The sequence below is a fragment of the Mastacembelus armatus genome, chromosome 13, assembly GCF_900324485.2.
Source record: "Mastacembelus armatus chromosome 13, fMasArm1.2, whole genome shotgun sequence".
Classification (NCBI taxonomy): Eukaryota; Metazoa; Chordata; class Actinopteri; order Synbranchiformes; family Mastacembelidae; genus Mastacembelus; species Mastacembelus armatus.
This window is the reverse complement of record NC_046645.1, coordinates 18,085,917-18,108,354: the sequence shown is the minus strand read 5'-3', so window position 1 is coordinate 18,108,354 and position 22,438 is coordinate 18,085,917. Positions and strand designations below refer to the sequence as shown.

The 22,438-nt window shown below is 38.3% G+C and overlaps 1 protein-coding gene across 3 annotated transcripts in view; it reads left to right on the top strand.

The window, feature by feature from the left end:
- Positions 1–22,438, top strand: part of LOC113136720 (chloride channel protein 2-like) — a 137,774-nt gene that overhangs the window by 70,296 nt on the left and 45,040 nt on the right. For all 3 annotated transcript variants that reach the window (XM_026317770.1, XM_026317756.1, XM_026317765.1), the window contains 10 exons: positions 6,620–6,751; positions 7,491–7,619; positions 8,527–8,660; positions 9,398–9,475; positions 13,209–13,287; positions 13,747–13,872; positions 15,082–15,166; positions 18,019–18,120; positions 19,267–19,351; positions 20,712–20,867. In XM_026317770.1, the coding sequence (XP_026173555.1) occupies positions 6,620–6,751; positions 7,491–7,619; positions 8,527–8,660; positions 9,398–9,475; positions 13,209–13,287; positions 13,747–13,872; positions 15,082–15,166; positions 18,019–18,120; positions 19,267–19,351; positions 20,712–20,867 (1,106 nt within the window). The remainder of the gene's footprint in view (positions 1–6,619; positions 6,752–7,490; positions 7,620–8,526; positions 8,661–9,397; positions 9,476–13,208; positions 13,288–13,746; positions 13,873–15,081; positions 15,167–18,018; positions 18,121–19,266; positions 19,352–20,711; positions 20,868–22,438) is intronic.

Below are 22,438 nucleotides of genomic sequence, written 5' to 3'. Positions count from 1 at the left end.
GCATTTCCTTGGTAGATGCCGCACTTGATGGAGACTTGTGCAATCAGCTTGAAGTTGGCCACTAGGGGTGTTTTCCACAGTCCCATTGCGTTCCTTATGAAGGTTCTTAGAGTCCTATTGATGTTGTTTAGCTCCAGGCATTCTAGGATCCATGTGTGAGGCATTGAGTCATAGGCTTCTTGTAGTCAATCCAGGCGGTGCACATGCTGGTCTGTTTGGTCTTACAGTCTCGAGCGACTGCTTTATCTACCAGTAGTTGATATTTTGCTCCCCTGGTGTTCTTACCCATAAGCAACCGCTGTATGGCCAAGGAGCTCTAGTTTGGTCTCATCAGACCAAAGGACACGCTTCCAGTATGCATAATCTTTCTCCAAATTGTCCTTAGCATACTTCAGTCTGGCTTGAATATGTCTCTTTTGTAGAAGTGGAGGTTTTCTTGGCCTCTATCCTCGCTGCTGTAGTGCCTGTCTTCTTTGACACTATTCCTGATTTGGCTAAGTCATCAAGTAGTGTTTTGGTAGTTCTAGCGTCTTCAGACACATCTCTCACTAGTTTTCTTTCCAGAGTCTTTAAAATCTTTCACTTCCTACCTCTGCCAGACTTGTTCTGTACTGTGTGGCTGTCTTTGAACTTCTTGAGGATACTTCTCACTCCTCTTCTTGACACTTAGAAACACTGTGATAACTTTGTATGTCCTTCTCCTGTTTTATAAGCATCAACAATTTTTTTTCTCAAGTCTAAACTGATTTCTTTTGTTTTTGGCATGATGTTTTCTCAAGTGACAGCTCAAACCCTTAATGTGGTTTCAAACTGTGTGTAAAGTGTCGGACAAGCCTCAGTTTTAACTTGACTGATTGATTACAAGCTGTGAGCATTACAAAGTGAAAGCACATGATTGCGCAACATTGGTTTGTGCTGTGGCTCAATAAAACAGTCAGTTCTTAAGGGGACTAATAATATTGACTCTTGAATTTTTGTGTTATTTCTTCTAAAATTATTCTGTTATTGTGTGCAGACACACTTAATTTAGGTTTTGTAAAGAAAGCTAGTATATTTAGAAGTGCTATGTTCAAAATCCCTTGCTGTGTTAAAAATGCACTTGGGAGAATTTTTTTCATAGTGGGGCAAATAGTTTTGTCTTCAACTGTATATAATCTTTGATCTACATTAAGGTTATTTTTTAGAAGTGACTAACTGAAAACCAATTTATGGGAATTGAAGATGTTATAAAACAGAGCGGGTTATTATCTGTTACACATTATCAACTTAAACTCCAGTTTTGTTCAGTTAGTTAGTGAGCTTCTGTTCTGTGCATATAGTGCTATTAATTCTTTATCTTGGCCCTCCCTGTGTCTTTCAAAGTAGTGGTTTAAAATGCAGAAAAGCTGAATAGTCCGATTTGCCTCTGTATTAATTGTAATCTAATTAAGTTGGTGGTCTTAAACACGCCCAACCATTTCTAATTAAATCTTCCCCTTGTACAAGCTATATAATGAATGTAAATGCCCCATAGACAATCTGGAGAGGACTCACTGGCACAACTGTTAAAAATCAAGGCATTAGTGGCAGGCTTTTTTACCCTTTAGAGCCTTATATAGCAGTCACCTTGCATAAGAAATGATGTGGTAATTGAAATAATTAGATTTTATGTGCAAGCTGTAGCAGAGAATCTGCACCAGTAGTGATTTTCCTCCAAGATGTATGCATGTCTGCATTTTCACTATGCCTGCTCTCTGCCTCCTCCTTTCAGCATAATCACTGTAGAATTAGAGTGATATGTTGGTTTTCTGATTATGTTCTTTTATCAAAAATTAGACGATTTTTAGTTTTATTCACAGCTGAGAAAATTGAGGCTGTTTGATTCATTGCACATTTAATGTAAATTCACTATCACACTTTTCCAACTGTGACATGTTAACACAGTGTTTCTGTGAACCATGTTATTCTGTATGATAATAGAAAATATTAGAAGAAACCACTAATATGAAATAATATAACTGTTACAATTATACAAATTTAACAAGAGAATTCATTTCCAGATACCAAATGTGTTTGGATTTAGTGAAAGAAAACTGAGTTAAAAATCTTTTTTATGGTACAATAGGTTGAATATTAAGGCCATTGATTCTGAAGCCTAACCACCGTAGGGACTAGAATTCAGAATGAAATCAATTTATTCAATTGATTTAGACTTTTTCTCTTTCTCTCCTTTATTTATGTTTTTTGCAAGTACCCCAAGTTCATAGATCTTTAAGAGCAATACTCACTTTTCTAGAATAGACATCAGTAGTTTGAGTCCAAAAACAAAAGGTAGTTCTAACAAAATAAATACAAGCACACTTGTGCACGCACACACACACAGCTTTGTAATGCCAAGCCAAGAAAACCAATGCGTACCCAAGGCAACCTAAATTAGTCTCAGCAGGTATGTAGGCATTATTTCTCTTGCTGAGGAGAGTGGTCAGGCTGGTAAGCAAGAATAAGAAGAACATATAGAGGAAGAGAGAGGTGTGAGAGGAAAGGGAAACAAGTGTGGATGAGGAGTGCAGAGCAGCAGATAAGACCTACAGTATGAAGGGAGAGGAGGTGAGAGGTGAAGTCAGAGGTTGAATGTGATTAGTAGAAAGTAGAAGGAAGAGGAGAGAGGGGTGATTAGATCATGAAGGGGAGGGATGAAAAGGGAGAGAATGGTGCAGAGAGAGTGAGTCAGAAGGCAATGAGAGTGATTGGAAACTAGCATGCTGTTTATTGCATGCCATGAAGAATAACATCAGCAACCAGTCTGCAGTGTTTGTGTTAGTGCATGCGTGTAAGTGCACTGTAGAAAAAGCTATTAAGCAATACCAGCACAGACAGAGCTAACTAAATTACATCTCCAAAGGCAAGATTGCACTTGCTGCCAGATGCATGCACACACACACACTCCATGTTTAGAAGCACCAAAACATCATATCCGCATACATGTATGCTTTCAGACACAAACACAAACACACACACTAACACTCATTTACATTGACTAGTGTCTGGATGACAGAAGGGGTCCAAGAACACAGACGGCCTGTGGGTGAGATGACGCACAAGCACAAACATGCTCAAACACATAAATCTAAATATACACATGTACGAAGCCTGTTTCTCAGAATTGTCATACAATTCTGGTCTGGTGAGTGGTGGAAAGCAAAGATGAATCTGTGTGTGTATATGTGTTTGTCAGCTTTTGCTCTGTGTGTGTGTGTCTGTGTGTGTTATCTCCTGAAGGTGTTGATTGGGGAATCTGTGCATGTACTTTGTGTGCTGGTGTGTAAGTGTTTATCTGCATTTATCTTAACCTGCCTGTAGTATTTATCATCCACCTCCTGCCCTTACCTGCTTTCTGTCTCATTCTCATTTCGATCATATGTCAATCAAATACGGGTGTCAGTGTCACCTCAACTTAGAAAATGCATTTAATTTGATGGTTCACTTATTTGTTAAATGATGAGAACAAAAACCTAATCTAGTCCTAATCTTTGGGTTGATGCTTCATGCAAACATGTTTTTTATAATAATATTTATTACCTGTTATCACTCAAAGTATCCCTAATTTGCTAACAAATAATAGCACTAAGACAATGGCTTGTATTTGAATGTGTTCACTACATTCTCATTAACTCCTGTACATGTGTAATGTGATGCAGAAAAAAAAAAAACAGTACATACTCTCCTGCGACCTGTTTAATTTGCCCAGAGGGCAACAAGGGACATAAAAAGAACACATGCACTATTTTTCCTTCTTTGAACCTCTGAACAGATTGTAAAGCCCCTTTAGCTAAATTTGTGAGTAATGATAGTGGGCTATATAAATGAAATTGACTTCATTAATCCTTTTATATTGTGGTCCTCCAGACCTTTTACACATGAACCATGAACATATAACTTATATGGACTAGCTAGTGGTGATGGCTCCTGTATTACATTTCAGTCACTTTTTAATAATACAAAAATACATGAGCAAAATACAGGTGTACACCTACTCAAGTCCATTTTTTACTTTTGGATGAATCTGAAAATATATAGTCGGCACTTGTGCTGCTACTCATTCGTCATAGCTAATGAATGAACTTGCATTATCATATCATATACTGTATAGCTTCCATTCTGGTTCCCATGAATGCCAAATTTAGTAAATAATATATAGTTTTTTGAATTTATGTTATATTCCCCCGTAATGTCAAAAAACTGAACTAAATGTGTGGACCCCGACTGTTTGGTTTATAACAGCATTTAGTGAACAGCTTTCACACCTATCTGAATGAACTGAACCAGACAGGCAATACACCAGAGTTTGCTCAAATTGAACAGGTTTGGTGAAATGGAGCCCTAACCTCTGGTTTACAATATGCTGTTAAGCCAGATGAGATGATCATGAGTAGTCTAAAAATAGTAAATGTCATACATAACGCTTTTGAAAGTGTGCTCAGGAAGCATCATCCACAGAGTTCTAGTGTCCCCATTCACTTGAGCATTTGTATAATTGATTATTTATTTAAAAGGAGAGAAACTCAATCAAGGAAAGATTTGCATCTCTGGACAACGATCACCATACTGAAATACAAACACATGGATCTGTACACACCTGTAGAACAGCTGATATCAGTGTAAACAGAAAGGCTACTGAACATTTAAAAGTGTGGTAAATAAAGATTGGTTCTACACGCTAACGATTAAAGGAGATGTGGAGGCAGGAAGCTAAAAACAAAACACCAATGAACAAGCATCTGTCATGAATGTGAGGGGTACCCCACTGTTTCCAAATGTCATTTCCATTCAGAGGAGAAAGAGGAAATTAGGATAGTGCTTGAAAAGTGGAGGGAAAAGGGTTGATGAGGAGAAGACATATCTGGTGTGAATGAGGAACATTATGAAGTATTTTGTTTTACTATCAAACTAATATTTTGTTAAAACAGTTGGTCATAATTAGTACCTATGCATGTCTTGCACCAAGGTCTACACAGTATATTAGCCAAGTTTAGAGTTTCCTGTTTGCAGGTGAGTATAGCAGATCTTGTGTTAAATTCACTGGTTTATGTGTCAGTGTTTTTTCTGCTTTGCATTTGCTGACTGTAATGTGCATTTAACATATCACAAGGGTATTAGATCAGTCTAATCTGTTACGTTTCTAGCTTCTGTCCCATACTTCTGTAGGTCAAATAATTTTAACACAAGTTATCAACAAAGTTCACTGCTTTTGTCATAACATAGTGCTGTAACCTCTGTTGGATATTGTTGACAATGAAAAAAGTAACACACATTTGTTTTCTGAAGTTTTATTATTTTTTCAACATTTGACTTCTGCATCGCAGCTAGCTGATTTTCCATCCCAGCTTTTATAAAAAATTAACAAAGGATGTATTTTTAATTATATCAACAATATGGTGATGACATTCAAATTTAAGTAGACGCAAGGCAAGTTGTGATAAACGGCAAAGGAAATGCATTTCTGTTATGTGGTGGGTGTGGTAGAGAAGGAGAAGGCACAGGACCAAAATTCAGGACAAGTCTTTATTTAAATAAGTTTTTAAGGAAAGAACTCGAAGTGTCTCGAACTGAGAGGAAACCATAGAGCTTATGGGTAAAGGCTGGGTGGCTGGTGACTGGAGTCCAGGGAAGGCAGGCGTCCGGACTGAGGGATCTCCGCCAGCTAAGAGGCAGGTTACACCGGGGCAGCTGGCGGCAGTGATCCGTGGAGCAACGTTCTGAGTGGAAAGGCAGCCGGCAGGTAGAAGGCAGGTACACTGAGAAGCAGGCAGTAACAGCTCACAGAGGGAAGCAGCCAGGCTCAGGCACAGGCACAGGGGAGAAACACTTCTCTGACTGAGGCACAACATAACTTGGTTAATCGTCCGACAGAGAACAAAGGAAACACCGGAGGTATAAATACACAGAAGATACCAGGTTAATAGAACACAGGTGTAAAAAATTAAGGCTAATAAACATAAATGCTGCCGGGGACCAAGACAAGGAAAACTGGAACTTCATACAAAGTAAAGGTCCCTGGCATGAAGTCCCAAAAGGGAGTCCTAACAATTTTTTAATGCATAAACAAGTAATATTTATAGTTCCAGGTCACAAACACAACAAATATTATATTTATCACAAGGGTATCTTGACTTGTATTGTATGGAAAAAGGGGAGAACCTGCCCAAAAATAAGCTTGTAGCGTCATACTCAAAAAGACTTGAGGCTGTAATTGGTGCCAAAGGTGCTTCAACAAAGTATGGAGCAAAGGCTGTGAATACTTATGTATAGGTGATTTTGTTCATATTTTATTTTTGATAAATTTGCAAAGATTTGAAGAAATTGGTAATTGCTTATAAACCCAACAAAACTTAACTCAGATGTTTCTGTTTTCCTAAAACAAATTGAGCAAAACAAAAATGCTGTTCAGGATTTTTGTGCAGACATGTTTGAAAGGCTCTAGGATGGAAACACAGCTACTGTTATTGGCCAATGTTGCAAAGACTAACTGCCAGGATGAACACGCTTCTCATTTTCCAGACCTCAGTGCCAGTATCTGGGTATGGTGTTCCACTCTGTGTTTTTGTAGTCTTAACATGTTATCTCCCTGTGATTCCTGTAGTCTGCACAGTTCGCTGTCAGAAGTTCCTGATCTCACGGGTTGGGGAGGACTGGATCTTCCTCATCTTGCTAGGACTCGTCATGGCCCTGGTCAGCTGGGTGATGGACTTCTGCATTGCCATCTGCCTACAAGGTGAGGCGTGGAACGAGGGAGGGATGAAGTGACTGGGGTTGTACCTGCAGGTAGAGGCATGGACAGTGCACACATTTTAGGAGGAAGAAATCACAAATTGCTTACCTGATTTTCATAATGTAGTGACTGAAAAGGTTTTTGAGGGGATGGAGGAATGACAGATAGGAAGCAAAGAGGACAGAAAGAACAACTAGAGAATTAGAGAAACAAGTGAGAGAAAGGAAGGAATAAGGAAGCAGAGAGGGAGAGACTGAAGACTGAAGAAAAGATTTAAAGTGGATCAAATGATGGCAGGTAGGATCAATCATCTACCTGTAAAGTGGATGCAGGAAACTGAAAAAGAAGGGATTTAGCAGTAAGTCAACCCGACATGCCAGGAAGAGGAAGGTGGAGTTAGAACGACTGAAGGAAGTTGTGAGAGCTGATCTGAAACCTTATGAGACTGGCTGTAATACAGATGTATTTCTGTGTGTGTGTGTGTGTGTGTGTGTGTGTTCTCAAGGAGAAGCTAACCTAGTCTTGTCAGTTTCACTTACAGTGTACATTTCTTTTAATTGGATACAGAACATGACAAACCAGCTGTTCTGAGGAGACACAAGCACAACTGTTTTTTGTGGCAGTTGCATACATCTATAAAGTATTGGCAAACACTCTTTCTTACTGTGTGAGTTGCATGTATCTATGTTGCTGAAAACAAGTGTTTTACATGTCTGACTTGGTTTTGTATGTGTGTCCACAGCACAGAAGTGGATGTATGGTGGTCTGGACAGTAATGTGTTGTTGCAGTATCTGGCCTGGGTCACCTACCCTGTAGTCCTCATCACCTTCTCTGCTGGCTTCACCCAGATCCTGGCCCCACAGGCAGTTGGTATGACACACACAAAGAAAACAGAACATACCCACAAACATACATACAACACAAGCACGCCTAAAAGAGCAATATAATCACTATATAAGATAAAGTAATTTATATTATGAAAATGAATTAACAACAGTTGATAATTAAGTTTTTTATAGAACAACATTTACAAAAGATTGCAGAATTTGCTGCTTTTCCCTTTTGTAAGCTTAATGTTTTGGGTTTTTGAAAAGATAAAAAAAAATCTCTAGATTAATCTATATTGAAATTATAGATGCAGTTTGATATTACTGTAGACATAATCATCACCATTTCCATGAATTTGAATGCAAAATCATATAAATACCCTTTATAAATGATCAAAGGCAGTATTAATGTGAAAGAAAATACAAAATGTTTTAAAATCCAATTACTTATATTTTCCTGTTATACAGAGATTTTTGGTCCAGACAGAAAACCTGTTTCTTCCTCATCTTCTCTATCTACAAAATCAAAACAATTAAGCACTTACTTACTATCAGCATGTACTGTAATAAACATAGTAAGCATCTGTGTGTATAAGGTGGTTGTTACACTAACCCCACTGTGACACACTGTAAATCTCCTCTGCGCCTCTTTAGTCTATAGGTCCCTAAATGTTCAGCATCTACCCCAGAGGCCTCCTCTTCCTTAGTATCACATAAGGGAAGGAGAAACTGTAAAAATTGTGTAAATTGGTGAAATATCCACATTTCCCCAAACATTAAAATGCTGCTTTAGAGTTTGTTTTAATAATACATTATAACTTTATGTCAATAATACTATGTGTATTGTTGGTGAGGTCTGTGTTTGCCCACTGGAAGGTCAGATGCTTGATGTACTTGGTTTCTCTTTAAGTTGAAAGTCAGCTGTAAGCACCTGCTGTACTCGCCTACAGGTTCAGGTATTCCAGAGATGAAGACCATCCTGAGAGGCGTAGTGCTGAAAGAATACCTCACCTTCAAAACTTTCGTGGCCAAAGTCATCGGCCTCACCTGTGCTCTGGGCAGTGGCATGCCCCTGGGCAAGGAGGTAACACACACACACACACACAACACACACATTTTATGTGCATATACTGCAGTTATGAAGGGAACTACCTTACTGAATGGGTAGACACACTGTACTGGTGGAACATGTTCGACACAAAATGAGCACAATCTCAAACAATGATTGTGAAATCTAGGAAATAGAAAAATAGGGAACAAAAAGGTGCAGAACTGCCTTGAAAACTTTTTTATTCCCAATGGGAGGTTGTAGATTGTTTTTCTAGAGATTTTGTTGTCCACAACCATGCTATGCAGATGTTGTTTATGTCTTGTGGACTAGTTTATGTAATGTAGTGCAGATTTCTCAGTCTTTTAGCAAAAACAGGTAAGTATGGAAGTCCCCAAAAGACTGTGTAGCCTGAAGACATACTCTCAGGAAAATATATTTTCTCCTCTCGAACTCACACACACCAGCCTCAGGCCGTTTTGGTTACACACTGCTATAGCAGCATCCACAGCTTGAGTTCAGCTCCGACCTCTCACTTCCTTTAACTTAAGCATCACTTTTCTGATGCTCTCACTTTTAATCCTGTTAGTTCCACTTAGAAGTTCATCATCTGAATTTTAATATCCAAAGTAGACTTTGTTGTCGTTAATATGTTTTCTGAGAATTTCTATGCACTGTCTTACATGGCACACAACAAACAGGAGGCTAGAGTGTTACTTAAGGTTTGATGTTTGCTCCAGTATTTTAGCTCTCTTTTTTTCCCCTCTTGTTAGGGTCCTTTTGTACACGTGGCCAGTTTGTGTGCTGCTCTCCTCAGCAAGTTCATGTCTCTGTTTGGAGGGATTTATGAGGTAAATATTCTTTGCGTATTAATTCTAATGCCCTGCCTCTCAGGTTTTTGCCAACTCTTGCTTAATTTTGCCCAACTGCTCAACTGTTTTACTGGAAAAACTTTAAATTAAATGATCTATTTTTCATTTTTTTGTTATGTTGGCTGCACGCCATGCTCCACATATTGTAGGCTATGGTTCCAATTTCAGCCAATTCAAATTATATTTCTATTACCTCCCATTCACCTTTATTCACATCAAATATAGTGTAGTACTGTACACTTAGCTGCACAAGGCAGTAATCTTTGGGGGAAGATGATTTGATTTGATGAAAACATAGACAGTCATCATACAGCACAGTAAGGTGAAGGAGCAGCATTCCATTGTCGACTTCACCCTGAGTTTCACCTCTCAGGCTGTATACCTACAGGCTGCCCTTGTTGATGAAGTGTGTCAGTCTTTTGTCAGAATTGAAATAAATTCCTCCGGTCACTGCTCAAGGCTGAAAAAGAAAAGATAAAGTTAAACATCAAAACCTAATAGTAAGTTACGGAGCTCTGTGTAGTACACATACATTATTTATCATAAAAACAGGAAACTAACAAGGATTTGTGCAATAACATTTATTTGTTTATGCTGCCATTATGGAAAGCAGAGAAACCATCCATCCATCATCTATACCCGCTTATTCCTTAACCAGGGTCACAGGGATCTGCTGGAGCCTATCCCAGCTCTCTTTGGGTGAAAGGCAGGGGTCCACCCTGGACAGGTCACCAGTCCATCACAGGGCCACATAGAGACAAACAACCTCACACACTCACACTCACTCCTATGGGCAATTTAGAGTCACCAATCAACCTGACATACATGTTTTTGGACTGTGGGAGGAAACCAGAGTACCTGGAGAAAACCAATGCAAGCACAGGGAGAACATGCAAACTCTTCTTGCTGTGAGGCAACAATACTAACCACTAAGCCACCATGCTGCCCACGCAGAGAAACCAATTTTGTCATATTTTCCAAACTGATTGCTATATAAATAAATAAATAATGCAGTGACATAAGGTGACATCTGTCTATTTAAACCTCCTGTGATACAAATCAGTAAAAATAACAGTAGAAAGGGACCTTTCAGAAATATAGCAGTTGCTTTTATTCAGTGCAGATTAAATCATTTGAGGGTAGCTTTATGTGACTTTGTAAGGCTGCGGTCTGACATGTGTTTTATTATTTATTACACACTATGTCTGTTTTGAAAGAAGTCAGGCAATTCAACACCTGACAAAAGGCTTTTCATTTTAAGTTTTTGTTTCTCTGTTTGTCCCTCTGCCATCTGTTCAGCACACACAGATGTGAAATGTGTAAATATTTTTTCTTTGTCTTTAAGGATCAGTATTTTTCATCCCATGTAAAGTCAACAGCCAGTAATAACCTGTTTCATAAATGTGTAACCACTCTGTTATTTGTCAGCAAATTAGATCTTTGTCATCTTCGAAACTAACTTTACCCAGAGAGAGATGCAGCAATGCAGTTAGGGGAAAGGAAGAGGAGGGTAAAAGATGCAGATCATGCAGGGGAAAGAAAAGCAAATTCATTGTTTAGAAGTGCGGGTGTGATGGGTGAAGGGATGAGAGCAGGACCCAAATGCAGGATACTCAAAGTCTGTATTTCTCTTGGATCCATCAGGCTCAGGTATATACACAATACCCTAATTGCTATCAAGGCAACTATAACTCCGCTGCTAAACATAATTCTCCCCACTGCGTCTAACAAAGGGTAATCCCTCACGTGGGTGCTAACATAAGCGCGCATCAGTCATTGTCATGAAGTAAAGTTTGAGTTCTGGTTTTGGACTTTTATTTTGATTGGTTTCCTGTTTTTTCCGGTGTTTATCAGGGGTAGCTTTGTGTTCATTAGTAAGATTACTTTCACCTGTGTTTAGTTATCCTTTGTTTGATGTACCTAAAGCTACCTATGATCAACATAGGAGACAACAGGAAACTAAAACACCAAAATAAAAGTCCAAACCAGAACAGAAAACCCCACATCATGACATTCATATTCTTTTTCATTTTCTCCTTTTTCTTATTGTCCATCCTCTCATCCCATCCTCACTTGAGGAATCCAGGAGCTGGAGGAAGGCCAAAAAATCTTCACCCTCAACTCTCTCTTTTCCATCTTCCCATCTTACTTTTTATCTGTGTTATTTCAACTTCTACAATTATTGTCATCCTCATTGTGTCCGCTGTAACTCTTTGTTACTCTTTGCTGCTCTGGCTTCCCTCTAGAGTGTTGTGTTGCATTTTAAGGCATATTAAAGCAGAGAGTGCGTGTGCGTGCACTTGTGTGAAATGGACCTCTGCAGCAGTATCTCGTCCTCTTCACTGTGAAGCACAGTATGCTAATGTAGCCCATGGGCTGTAAAAGCCAGCTTTTCGTTTGAGGATGCTTTTAGATAATGTGCCGTACTGTTTTTTTTTCTCTACACACGTGCCATCATTTGAAAAGGCCTGATATTGGATCAGATATATTTAAAGAGATGACAAATGCCAGTTAGTGGCGGCAAAATTGTTGCTAAAATTCCACAAACTTCAAATACGTGTTAAGAAAGTGACTGTTAAATCTTACAATAATGCATACATAATTGGTTTTGGCAGAAAGTGTTATTGATCATTTCTTAGTACCTTAACTTTGTTTCTTGCTCCCTTGCTACCTGAAGGAGCCCAGCCTTATAGGCATTAAGGTAATTCAATTGCATGTTGCATTCTCAGCATGCTCCACAGTCCATGTCTTCTTCCCCCACTATTTCAATCTTGTCAATCTGGACACTGGAAAAACTATAACTACTTAGGATCCAGTCTGACATGTTTTTAGCCCATTTTATCTGCTACCAGACCCCTGTAATGCTGCAAACCTCAAGAGTTATTAAATCCCATGTTTTTATGACTCTTGTTCTCTCTAATGTACTTGTGCATGACTTTACACACATTTCAGCCAGCTTTCTGTGTTCAACTTGTCTTTTAACTTGTGGATGACATTTTGTGAACCTATTGCTGTGGAAGTATTTGTCAGGTTAAAATGACCATTTTGTGACAGAGTTTTGCTAAGATTTTAAGCAAACTTGAAATCCAGCATGGGTTTATAAAGGTCCACTGGAGGACCACTGATTAAGCTTGCTGAAGGAAAAACAAATCTCAGGTAGCAAGAAGATGTGATTGTTAACACAAAAGTGAGCATCACAATAAACTATTCTAGTATAACCACAGAAATATCTGAAAAAGTTCTTGGATGTAGTTGATTTCAACATTATTGCACTAGAAATAATAAAATAATACACCCTATAGCAAATCGTTCAGAATTAGCATGATGTGCAGTGTAAGTTGCATTTGTCATAATACTTTGTGAACATATTTATGTGTGTCAGAGAAAGAGGTGTGTATTTGTAAGCAGCAGCACAGCTAACAAATCAGAGTTTCTCTTAATAATTACCATGCTGCTTGAAGGAATCCAGTCTCATAGGAATGAAGGTAAGTAAGATCATGCCAAAAAAAAAAATCCCTCCACTTCCAACGATGCACAGTGATCCTCTGCCCTGCAGTCATGCAGCTCAGCCTATCCATTTGTTCCTTTCCTGTCTTGCTGCATGTTCACTTCAACTCCTTATCCATGTATTGTTCTCCTACTTGCCTCAATGAAACAAAGACTGACTGAAATGTCAGCATTTATGTACATGTGTTGTATATGTGTGTTTCAGAATGAGTCGAGGAACATTGAGATGCTGGCAGCAGCCTGTGCTGTGGGGGTGGGCTGCTGTTTTGCTGCCCCCATAGGAGGTGAGTTTCTGAAAAACAATAACAGAAGTGTATCACATACTGCAATAAACTAGAGGTGTATACAATAAATAATATTAACTACACATCATACAACATGACACACACAGAATTTTATGTTCCTGAACAAGAAATTCAGTGATGTTTCAGAAGGGAATTGTTCGTGTAGGCAGTATTTTTTTTCTGTAGACTCAGTATCATCTCATGATAGATTAGAGTCTTAGTTATTGCTTGTGCAGTTCTCACAATTTGATTTTAAACAAGTGACATAATTTAGATTGCTGCAAGCAGATTTTTCTCTTTATCTAGTTAATGAGAATAAAAAGATTAAGCTCAAGGCTGCAGTTTTAGTATCAAAAAAAAAAAAAAAAATGACTCCAGCAAACAAGGACATGTCTGAGTGCAGATGCTCACTAACAGAGGTAGTTGTATGTGAAATTGCCTGTGGTGTGTGTGTTGCAGGAGTGTTGTTCAGTATTGAAGTAACATCCACTTTCTTTGCGGTGAGGAACTACTGGAGAGGTTTCTTTGCTGCTACCTTCAGTGCCTTCATCTTCAGAGTACTGGCTGTTTGGAACAGAGACGAAGGTAAAGTAGATGTTATACTCAATATATACAGTATATGACCAGAATGAAGTACTATTTCATATGCCTTCGTAATAATAAAAAAAAAACAGAACAATACAAAAACTTCATAAAAGTCTTTTAAACCACCAAGATGGAAGTTAAATATTTATATTAGTGCTGTCAATTGGTTAAAATATTTAATCGTGATTAATCACAAGATTGTCATGAGTTAACTCGTGATTAATCGCAATTTAATCGCACATTTTTATCTGTTCTAAATGTACCTTAAATTAAGACTCTTCAAATTTTTAATACTCTAATCAACATGGGCACAAACATGGATGCTTTATGCAAATGTATGTTTATTATTTGTGAAACTACCCTAAATATACAGCATAAAGAACATAGACATGTTAATAAAATTTGTGCCATTAAAATGAATTGACATTATTAGGGAGGTGGTGGTTAAAAAAATAAGTCATGATCCTAGATGAGAATTTAAACTTTGTGAAATGTTCTCTAATTGAGCATCACTGTAAACTGCAAACAGGCCTGCTAATAGCTAATTCAGCATACTTCTAAATAAACTAAAACTTTTAGCATGTTTCCATCCAACAGAATAGCAATAAAAAAACATTTTTCACTAAATTTGTTTTCACATTTTTCAAAGTTCCATTTCACACTGAGCTGATATAAAGTTTGGGGACAAGTATGCCCTACTGCAGAAACAAACTTCACTGTGAGGATTTAAATTAGTGTAGAACCGGCAAGTTCACTGAAAAACAGTAGGTAATTACCACTGCATGGTGGGTGAAAAATTCATTCCAGCTCCTCTACAAAAAATAAATCTGAATAATGCTTTAGTCGGAAATGACATTTTAAAGTACACCTGAAATTGGTAAATTACTGTAGATTGTTGCAGTTTCTACTACAGAAGAAAACAAACCAGATTATCAATTTGCAGAAGAAATTTTCAGACTCACAGCCAATCAGGTAGCAACCTCAGGATTTCCAGTGCCTCATTAGTCCAAGTTTTTCTCAGGCCTTCTGTTTACCACACTGTCTTCCATTGGGAAGAGAAGTTCAACTGCTGTACCACTTCTACAGCTCTGCATCTGATTTCCTCAGTCTGAAGACCTCAGACCTTGTTACTTGAGTTAGATGATAGTTTTGGCAGTGGTTTGTTTCTTTTCCCAACTTCTGTTGTACTGTACTTTTTCTTTTTTGCAGAGACCATCACAGCCCTGTTTAAAACTCGTTTCCGTCTAGACTTCCCCTTTGACCTCCAGGAGCTTCCTGCCTTTGCTGTCATTGGGTAAGTTTTGAATGTGACATAAAATTGGCCAAATATATTGTTAGTTTCCAAGCTGGATATAAATTTAAAATAATTCTGAAGGAGGACATTAAACACCAGCCAAGCATCCCAAAAGCTGGCCCTATATGGCTCCAAACTAATCCATACTGATTTTTTTACCATCTATTTATAACATATAAGCCTTTATTAATGGTCTGTTGGTAGAAAGTGGCCAAAGAAATTGCAAACAGGCTTGTTTTGTGACAGAAGTCCATAGAAACATCAAATAAATAGTCATCTGTTTTTTTCTGACAGTCCATTTACTGTGACTGCAGCATAAATGCAGTTACCGTATTATTCAGGACCTCCCCTCACTGTGGCTTGTGAAGGTGTTACTTGAGGGTAGCCTGTGTGAGTGGCTTAACATGGATAATTCAGCTTGCAACAGTTGCTGAAGCGCTGAGGGATGTCTTATTTTATCCTGCCTTAGCCTGAGCACTTCTCCACAGCTGTGAATGAGACCACAGGCTCCTAGAAAGACACTGGTAGTAAGATGGGCAATGCTCTCCCCCTCTTTCCTGCTCACCTTCTCTGTCCCCTATGAATGCACTAGTGTGTGTAACTCTGCATTGCCTGCCCAAGAGAAGAAAATCCTTCTCTTCCTTTTCTTTTCTCATCTTTTGTTCATCTGTCAGATTTTTTTTTTTTAAATCCCTAGGTGTTACCATCCACTGCTGCATCAGTGGCTCGCACATACAGTACACTTAACACTGTCTCCAGAGAAGGCAGGAAAGTGCTTAGCCCCAGTTTTATGCTGCTGCTGTGTATGTATCTGTGTGTGTGGGGGAGGAGGAGACAGTGTGCAGGTGCATCCATGTAGTTTCTATCTTCCACTGCCAGTAGTTGTCAAGTGGGGATAGTCGGTCAGTATCTCAGTCACCTAGGCCACAAAGAGTTTGTTCTGTGCTGCATGCTGCCAAGGGCACGTCTTTGAAGGGTTGCACACTATTCCACTTACCGTTTATACACATGCAGGCTTTAAAGGTTAGAATCACTAGGACATAAGGAGGCTTAAATATGACCAGACCCCTGCACACAGAATCACAAACACACATGCCAATACATGTGTACACAACTAAGTGGGAAGGTACTTTATGTGTCAGTACATTCAGATAAACATTCAGTGACAACCTTTTTCACATCACTGCTTAGTTTTGCATTTTCACAAAAGCCTAAATATAATCTCATATTTTGTACTGTGGTTGTAAGAATTGTATTTCAGGCTTTAAAAAGATTTAAAGGTTGTGTTGTGTTGTGTTGTGTTGTGTTGTGTTGTGTTGTGTTGTGTTGTGTTGTGTTGTGTTGTGTTGTGGTTTAATTTTTCCCTTTTTTAGTATTAAATGGCTTATTGAGACACAACTCCACTAGTGCTCACATCTCCGCAAGTCACCTTTAAGGATAGTCTAAAATTATGTATTTTTATTATTCTCAGAGACCAACACTAACAATGATTGTTAGTTTTTCTTTGGCCTATAAAACTATAGGACAGTTGAATTATAGGAGGAGTCCTGTGTGTCTTTGTTAATTAACAGCAATGTCATTAAGAATGTCATTTTCACTGAGAATACAGAATGGGGAAAACATTAAGAGTCCTCTTATTTTATAACTGTAGGAGCTCTTTGGCACTGAGGAATAACCCATACTAGACTTTGGCTCTACAGATAATTTAATATTAATATAAGTAGGATCAATTCATATTTAGTTCTTTTCTCCATTCCATCCTACATCTAATTTTGGGGACTTTATGAACTGATAAATCAGGAATAAAAGGTCAAGTTAATCTACACTGAACATAACTGCCAGTGGTTTATTGTACTGTAGTTCCTCATTGCCTCAGCATCAGTCTGAATGAGACACTCTCACCTGATCATGCACCAAACAATGCTGGGGCTCAAGTAGTACACAAACTCTTGTTCTAATCAAATGTACTCTAACCCCAAACACTGACCCTGGGCTGTCCCAGAGAGAGAGAGAGAGCACTTGGTCCTTTCAGGATACTACTACAAAGAACACAAAGGCACACCAGCAGTGTTTTTCTCAGCTGCACCACAGGGGTAAAGACTCTCTCATCATCCTGTTCATTATTTATTCAGAGGTATTTGATGGAATTAATAATGCAGAAAGATAAATTTATAAGCATTAGATTGTCTTGCATTGCTGAGTCTATTCTTTCTCTACCTGCCGTTCCTCTCTTCTTTCCCCCTTATTGCTATAAAGAGGACTCCCACTGAGCTTTTAAATACATGCTTATGTAAATCTTTTTTGTGCCTCGTCTCCGACTCCCACACAACCCTTTCTGACTGAATGCAGATGGGGGTGTGTCTTTCTTAGCGGTATTTCTGTTCATTTTTCATCTCTATGTTTCAATGTGTTTGTTTTTCTGTTTTTCTTTGTTGCTCTGCTGTATGTGTACCATATCCCTCCTACATGTTTGACTCTTTCTTTTTTTGTAACACTGCATTAGCCCACGCTTCTTAAATCTCACGTTTGTATGTGAGTATTTTTTTTTCTGCTTCTAATATATGTCTCAAACAAAATGTGGTTTGTATGTGCAGATATTACTCAGCTGAATTACATTTGCACCTCTTAGTTCTATCTGTTTCAAGTGTATTGGATACTAATGATAAGTTGTTTTTAATGTGGCCAAATGCAGAAGAGGCATCCTGTAGAGGCGGTTTGAGAGAGCAGAATGCCATAAATTTAATCTCATGGGGTGTCCACAAGTCTTTCCAGTCACCCAGGATGCTTTTAAGCCAAATGGAAAATGTTCTTAGAAACTTTGGTCATCCCTGTGTGTCTGTGTTTTTCTGCAGCATCGCCAGTGGTTTTGGTGGGGCTTTGTTTGTCTACTTGAACCGACTTATTGTCCAGTTCATGAGGAAGCAGAAGGCCATCAACAAATTTCTCATGAAAAAGTGAGTCTAAAGCTGTAAAAACATAGTGCAGAGTCTGTCCAAAACATTTTCTGAAGGTTTTGAATGAATTATTCTAATTTTATTTGTAGTGAAATAATTGGCAACTATTTTGATCAAATATTCTCTTTCCATGTTCTCAATAGTGCGGCTTTCTTTGTAATACATCATTTAAAACTGGCTGGCTTTGCCTTTTGGACTTTTGCTTTAACAAAACAAGAAGTGAGGACCTCACTGTTTTGACAAGTTGTGACAGACTGCTCAACATCGAGGCCAAGCATTTGACTGGCAACAAGAACCAAGGCAGAATGATTTCAAAACTTTGTAGAAGCTTCAGTTTCAGTTCTTTTCCTCCAGACTCTTTACTTTCTGCTCATGCCTCTGTAAAATATTGGAGTCAGTTTGGAGTTAGAACAAATTGAAGCTCAAAGTTAAAAAAATCCTCCCCAGATGAGGAAACTTTGGTGGCTGCAACAAATCTGCTTCTGTTCTGTATCGGTGTCTTTAATTATCTTTGTTTGCATTGTTTGCATCACATGCACACTTTGCCATGTAACACATTCATTCATTGTTAGCTTTGGAAATTTGAATTAGTGGAGCGCTAAGGTGATTGAAGGATCAGTATTCAACCAGCCTCCATTCATTATTAAGTGTCTATTTGCACATACCTACACATGCAAAGTTATACAATGTGTCCATGTCCTGTTATTTTACTGTCCCTAACTGTGCATTGCTGTGATAGTGCATATTTACAGAATGTCCATAATAAAAGTGAATCTATGCTATATAAACTAAGATTACATTAATATATAATGATACATCTTTGCGCAACACATACTGTAGAGAACCTACAGCATGACATTAACACCAGTGTTTTTCCATTACTGTGAACCCTTGTTGCAGTGACATTAATAATTAAAACTTTAATGACTGGAGTGCTAAGTCACTCATTTAAACACTCTGAACAGGGCTAACACCAATGCTATAGTTGATTTAATGTACTGATGTCAACTGTACCTGCACAATTTTACACTGGGGTGTAATGATCAAAAAACGTCTTTGCCAATAACCTTATGTTAATGAATGCTTTGTTTTTCTTCTCTTTACCTCTCTCTGCCCTTTCTCTTTTCTTTATTCGTTCTCTCCTAGACGTCTGCTATATCCAGCATTGGTCACTTTACTTATTTCCACACTTACGTTTCCCCCAGGCTTTGGACAGTTTATGGCTGGAAAGGTAGGTTCCCCACAAATACTGTACTGTATCATCGCTTTGACAATCTGTTGTGTGTTAATTCCCTGGCCCTGTGTCAAAAGTCAAGTTTAGTAGTGAAATGTGCAGTTTGTTGAAACATAAACTGTATCAATACATTTAGCTAAGGTAGACTGAGGATTTTAGCTGTTAGAGAACTTTTTGTAACTGAAATGAAAGATGATGCTAAGAAGTGCCATGATTTCTAACACAATTAATAAACTTATCTGACAAAATGTCAAAGCTGAAATCTCTAAGCGTTATTTTATATTTCTGTATGTAGTAGTGCTTTGATTGTGGTCTATTTGTAGAACTACATTGATGGTGGTCTTTATGCCACTGTACACAGAGCTTCTGTCTAATTGAACCACTTTATAAAATGCTATTGTTTCATAGCAGTCTGATTGAGATTCATGTTAGTCTGTGATTGCTTTCTAATGCTCACAAGGCAGGGTCGAATGTGGTTATGAGTGTCTGACAAACATGCTGTCCTTTTGCTTCAGGGATGACTCATAAGTCTGTGTGTGTGTTTTCTCTTCAATTTCAATCTTTTCATCTGCCTAATTATCAGAATTAGAAAAGGAATATTGTGTGCATCCTCAGGCCCTTGACACACATGCAGCACACACACACCCACTCTCCTTCCATCTTGGAAGGTGAATCAGCCCTCTAAAGCCCTGATTCTGCCTCTACTGACCCACTCCTCTTTAAGCCTTTTCACAGCTTACAGCAATTAAAAATTCTGCATCTCAAAATTGTGTATCTTGCTCTTACTCTCCTCAGTCATCATTTCTTTGGCAGTGGGTGAAATTATCACCACCAGTGTGTGCAGCTATTCTGGCTTTAAAACTGAACCATAGTAGCATGAATATGTCATTGTACACTCCCTCCCTGCTGTCTTAAATCATCAATGGCAACACATCATCTACCAATGCTGACACGCTGTAGAATATTTTTGAGTGCTCTCCATCTTGAGTTAGATGTACAACAAACCTTTGATGTATGTTTTCAGAAGAAAAGTGAAGATCCTACATCAAGTTATATCAGTATTTTCTCTGATCCTGATCTAGACAATCTGTCTGGCTAAGAACAAATTAAGGCATAAGTAGCACCAAACAAAAGTGAATAGCTAATTTTACCTCAAGCTTCTTGGATAGAGAGGAGTAAGTGGTCTACTAACATTTCTGAGCAACTTGCTGAGCACACATTCTTGCATATGAATTTGAAATTTGGGTTAAGACAGTACTGCTACTATTACAGTCATTCACAATATTTTGGCTCAATAATAAGCAGTATCAGTTTTCAGTTGCTGAATCTTGACAATATGACTTCCTGTGACCTGTAGCTGACCCAGAGTGAGACTCTGGTGACATTACTGGACAACCGGACATGGGCCAAACAGGGCATCGCTGAGGAGTTTGACTACATTGGACACTCAGAAGCCTGGAAACACCCGCAGGTCAATGTCTTTGTCACTCTGGTGCTCTTCATTGTTATGAAGGTAAGAGAGAAACATACAAAACATAACATACATACAAAAATGTACAGTAATTAAGTAAATACACAAAATGACTTTCCCTGCATTTGAATTTTATACATTATCAGTAAAACTTTTGTCCACTTCATTTCTGCTGCTCTTTGCGACATTAAAGCTAAAGGATGGTCACAAGGATAGTGTGAATTGAACATGAACCTCTTACAAATTAGATCCTTTTACTTTTATATTCATTACTGAATGGGTGCTAATGGGAAAGTATTGGAACCAAGCCAATCTGCTCTTCTCAAGACCAAAGAGAGACCATGTAAAAAAATGCTGGAAAGTGGCCTATCTTTCCTTCGCTGTGTTACAAAGTTAGGGCCATGAAAAGTTTTGATCTACTTTGATTCTGTATTGACTGTATGAGTCCATGGATTCCAAGCAAATATATAGGAACAGAGCATATCTTAATACGTTAGCACCTAAGCCACTGTAAATGACTGGGCACTACGTATCCTGTTTGATAATAAAGGTCAAATGAAAGGTGTTCAGTCAATGAAACTAAATTGACTAGAGACAGTTTCAGCTCATCAACATAGCCTGAACAGCATGTTTCCTACAGGTTTAATGCAATTCAAAGTGATTTCACACATAACTCACAAGCTCATAGTAAGACAGAACGAGTTGTTTAAGACTAATATCCATAAGAGAAGACAATGAGAAATAAAATATATGAGTGAGTTAGTTGAAGCTTGGATACCATACATTCAATGGACAAACAGAATAAGTAATGGTCATAAAATATTCTAATAAAAGTCCAGGCTGAAGAGACAGGTCTTATGGTTAGGTTTATAACACCATCACGTGATTTACAGTTAGTACTGAAACTCACATCTGTGTTCCAAAGTAAAGCTAGGTTTGATTTGCAGTACCCAGTTCCGTTGTCCATCTAACAAAAAAGTCAATTATCAAGTCTATTACTTTGTAGAAATGCAACAGAAACATGCTGTTACTAAATATGACTATATATTAATTTTTCTCCTATGAGGAAAAATAGTCTGTCCATTGTCCTATTGGTCTTAATGAGAATGGGGTAAACAGAAGGTTGAGAGCACAGATGAACTGTGCTCTACCAGGCAGCCTGCTGCTGTTATGCTTTCTGTTTAAGAGCTGCTGGAGGACAGTGCTGCATACTGTGATTAGATTGGATTTTTGTGTAACCTTTATTTATTAGGGCTCCTCTATTCTGCTGAAATGTAATGTCCTTCCAAATGCAAAAAAAAACCAAAGGTTGTAAATCGTCCCACACTGCAACAAGAGCTGCACTGTGTGTGTGTGTGTGTGTGTGTGTGTGTGTGTGTGTGTGTGTGTGTGTGTGTGTGTGTGTGTGTGTGTGTGTGTGTGTGTGCGTACTTCATACAGCAAGTAAAGAGAGCCCAAAAGTGCAAATGGTTGCAAAACAGAGAAGTGCTGGTTGTGCGGTTGTGTGTGTGTGTATGTGTATGTGTAGCAGGCAGATTTGAGAAAAGTACTTTTGAAAGAACAAATATGTTTTTCCTTTTACAAATGAAATGTTGTGTTTATAAACTATAAAA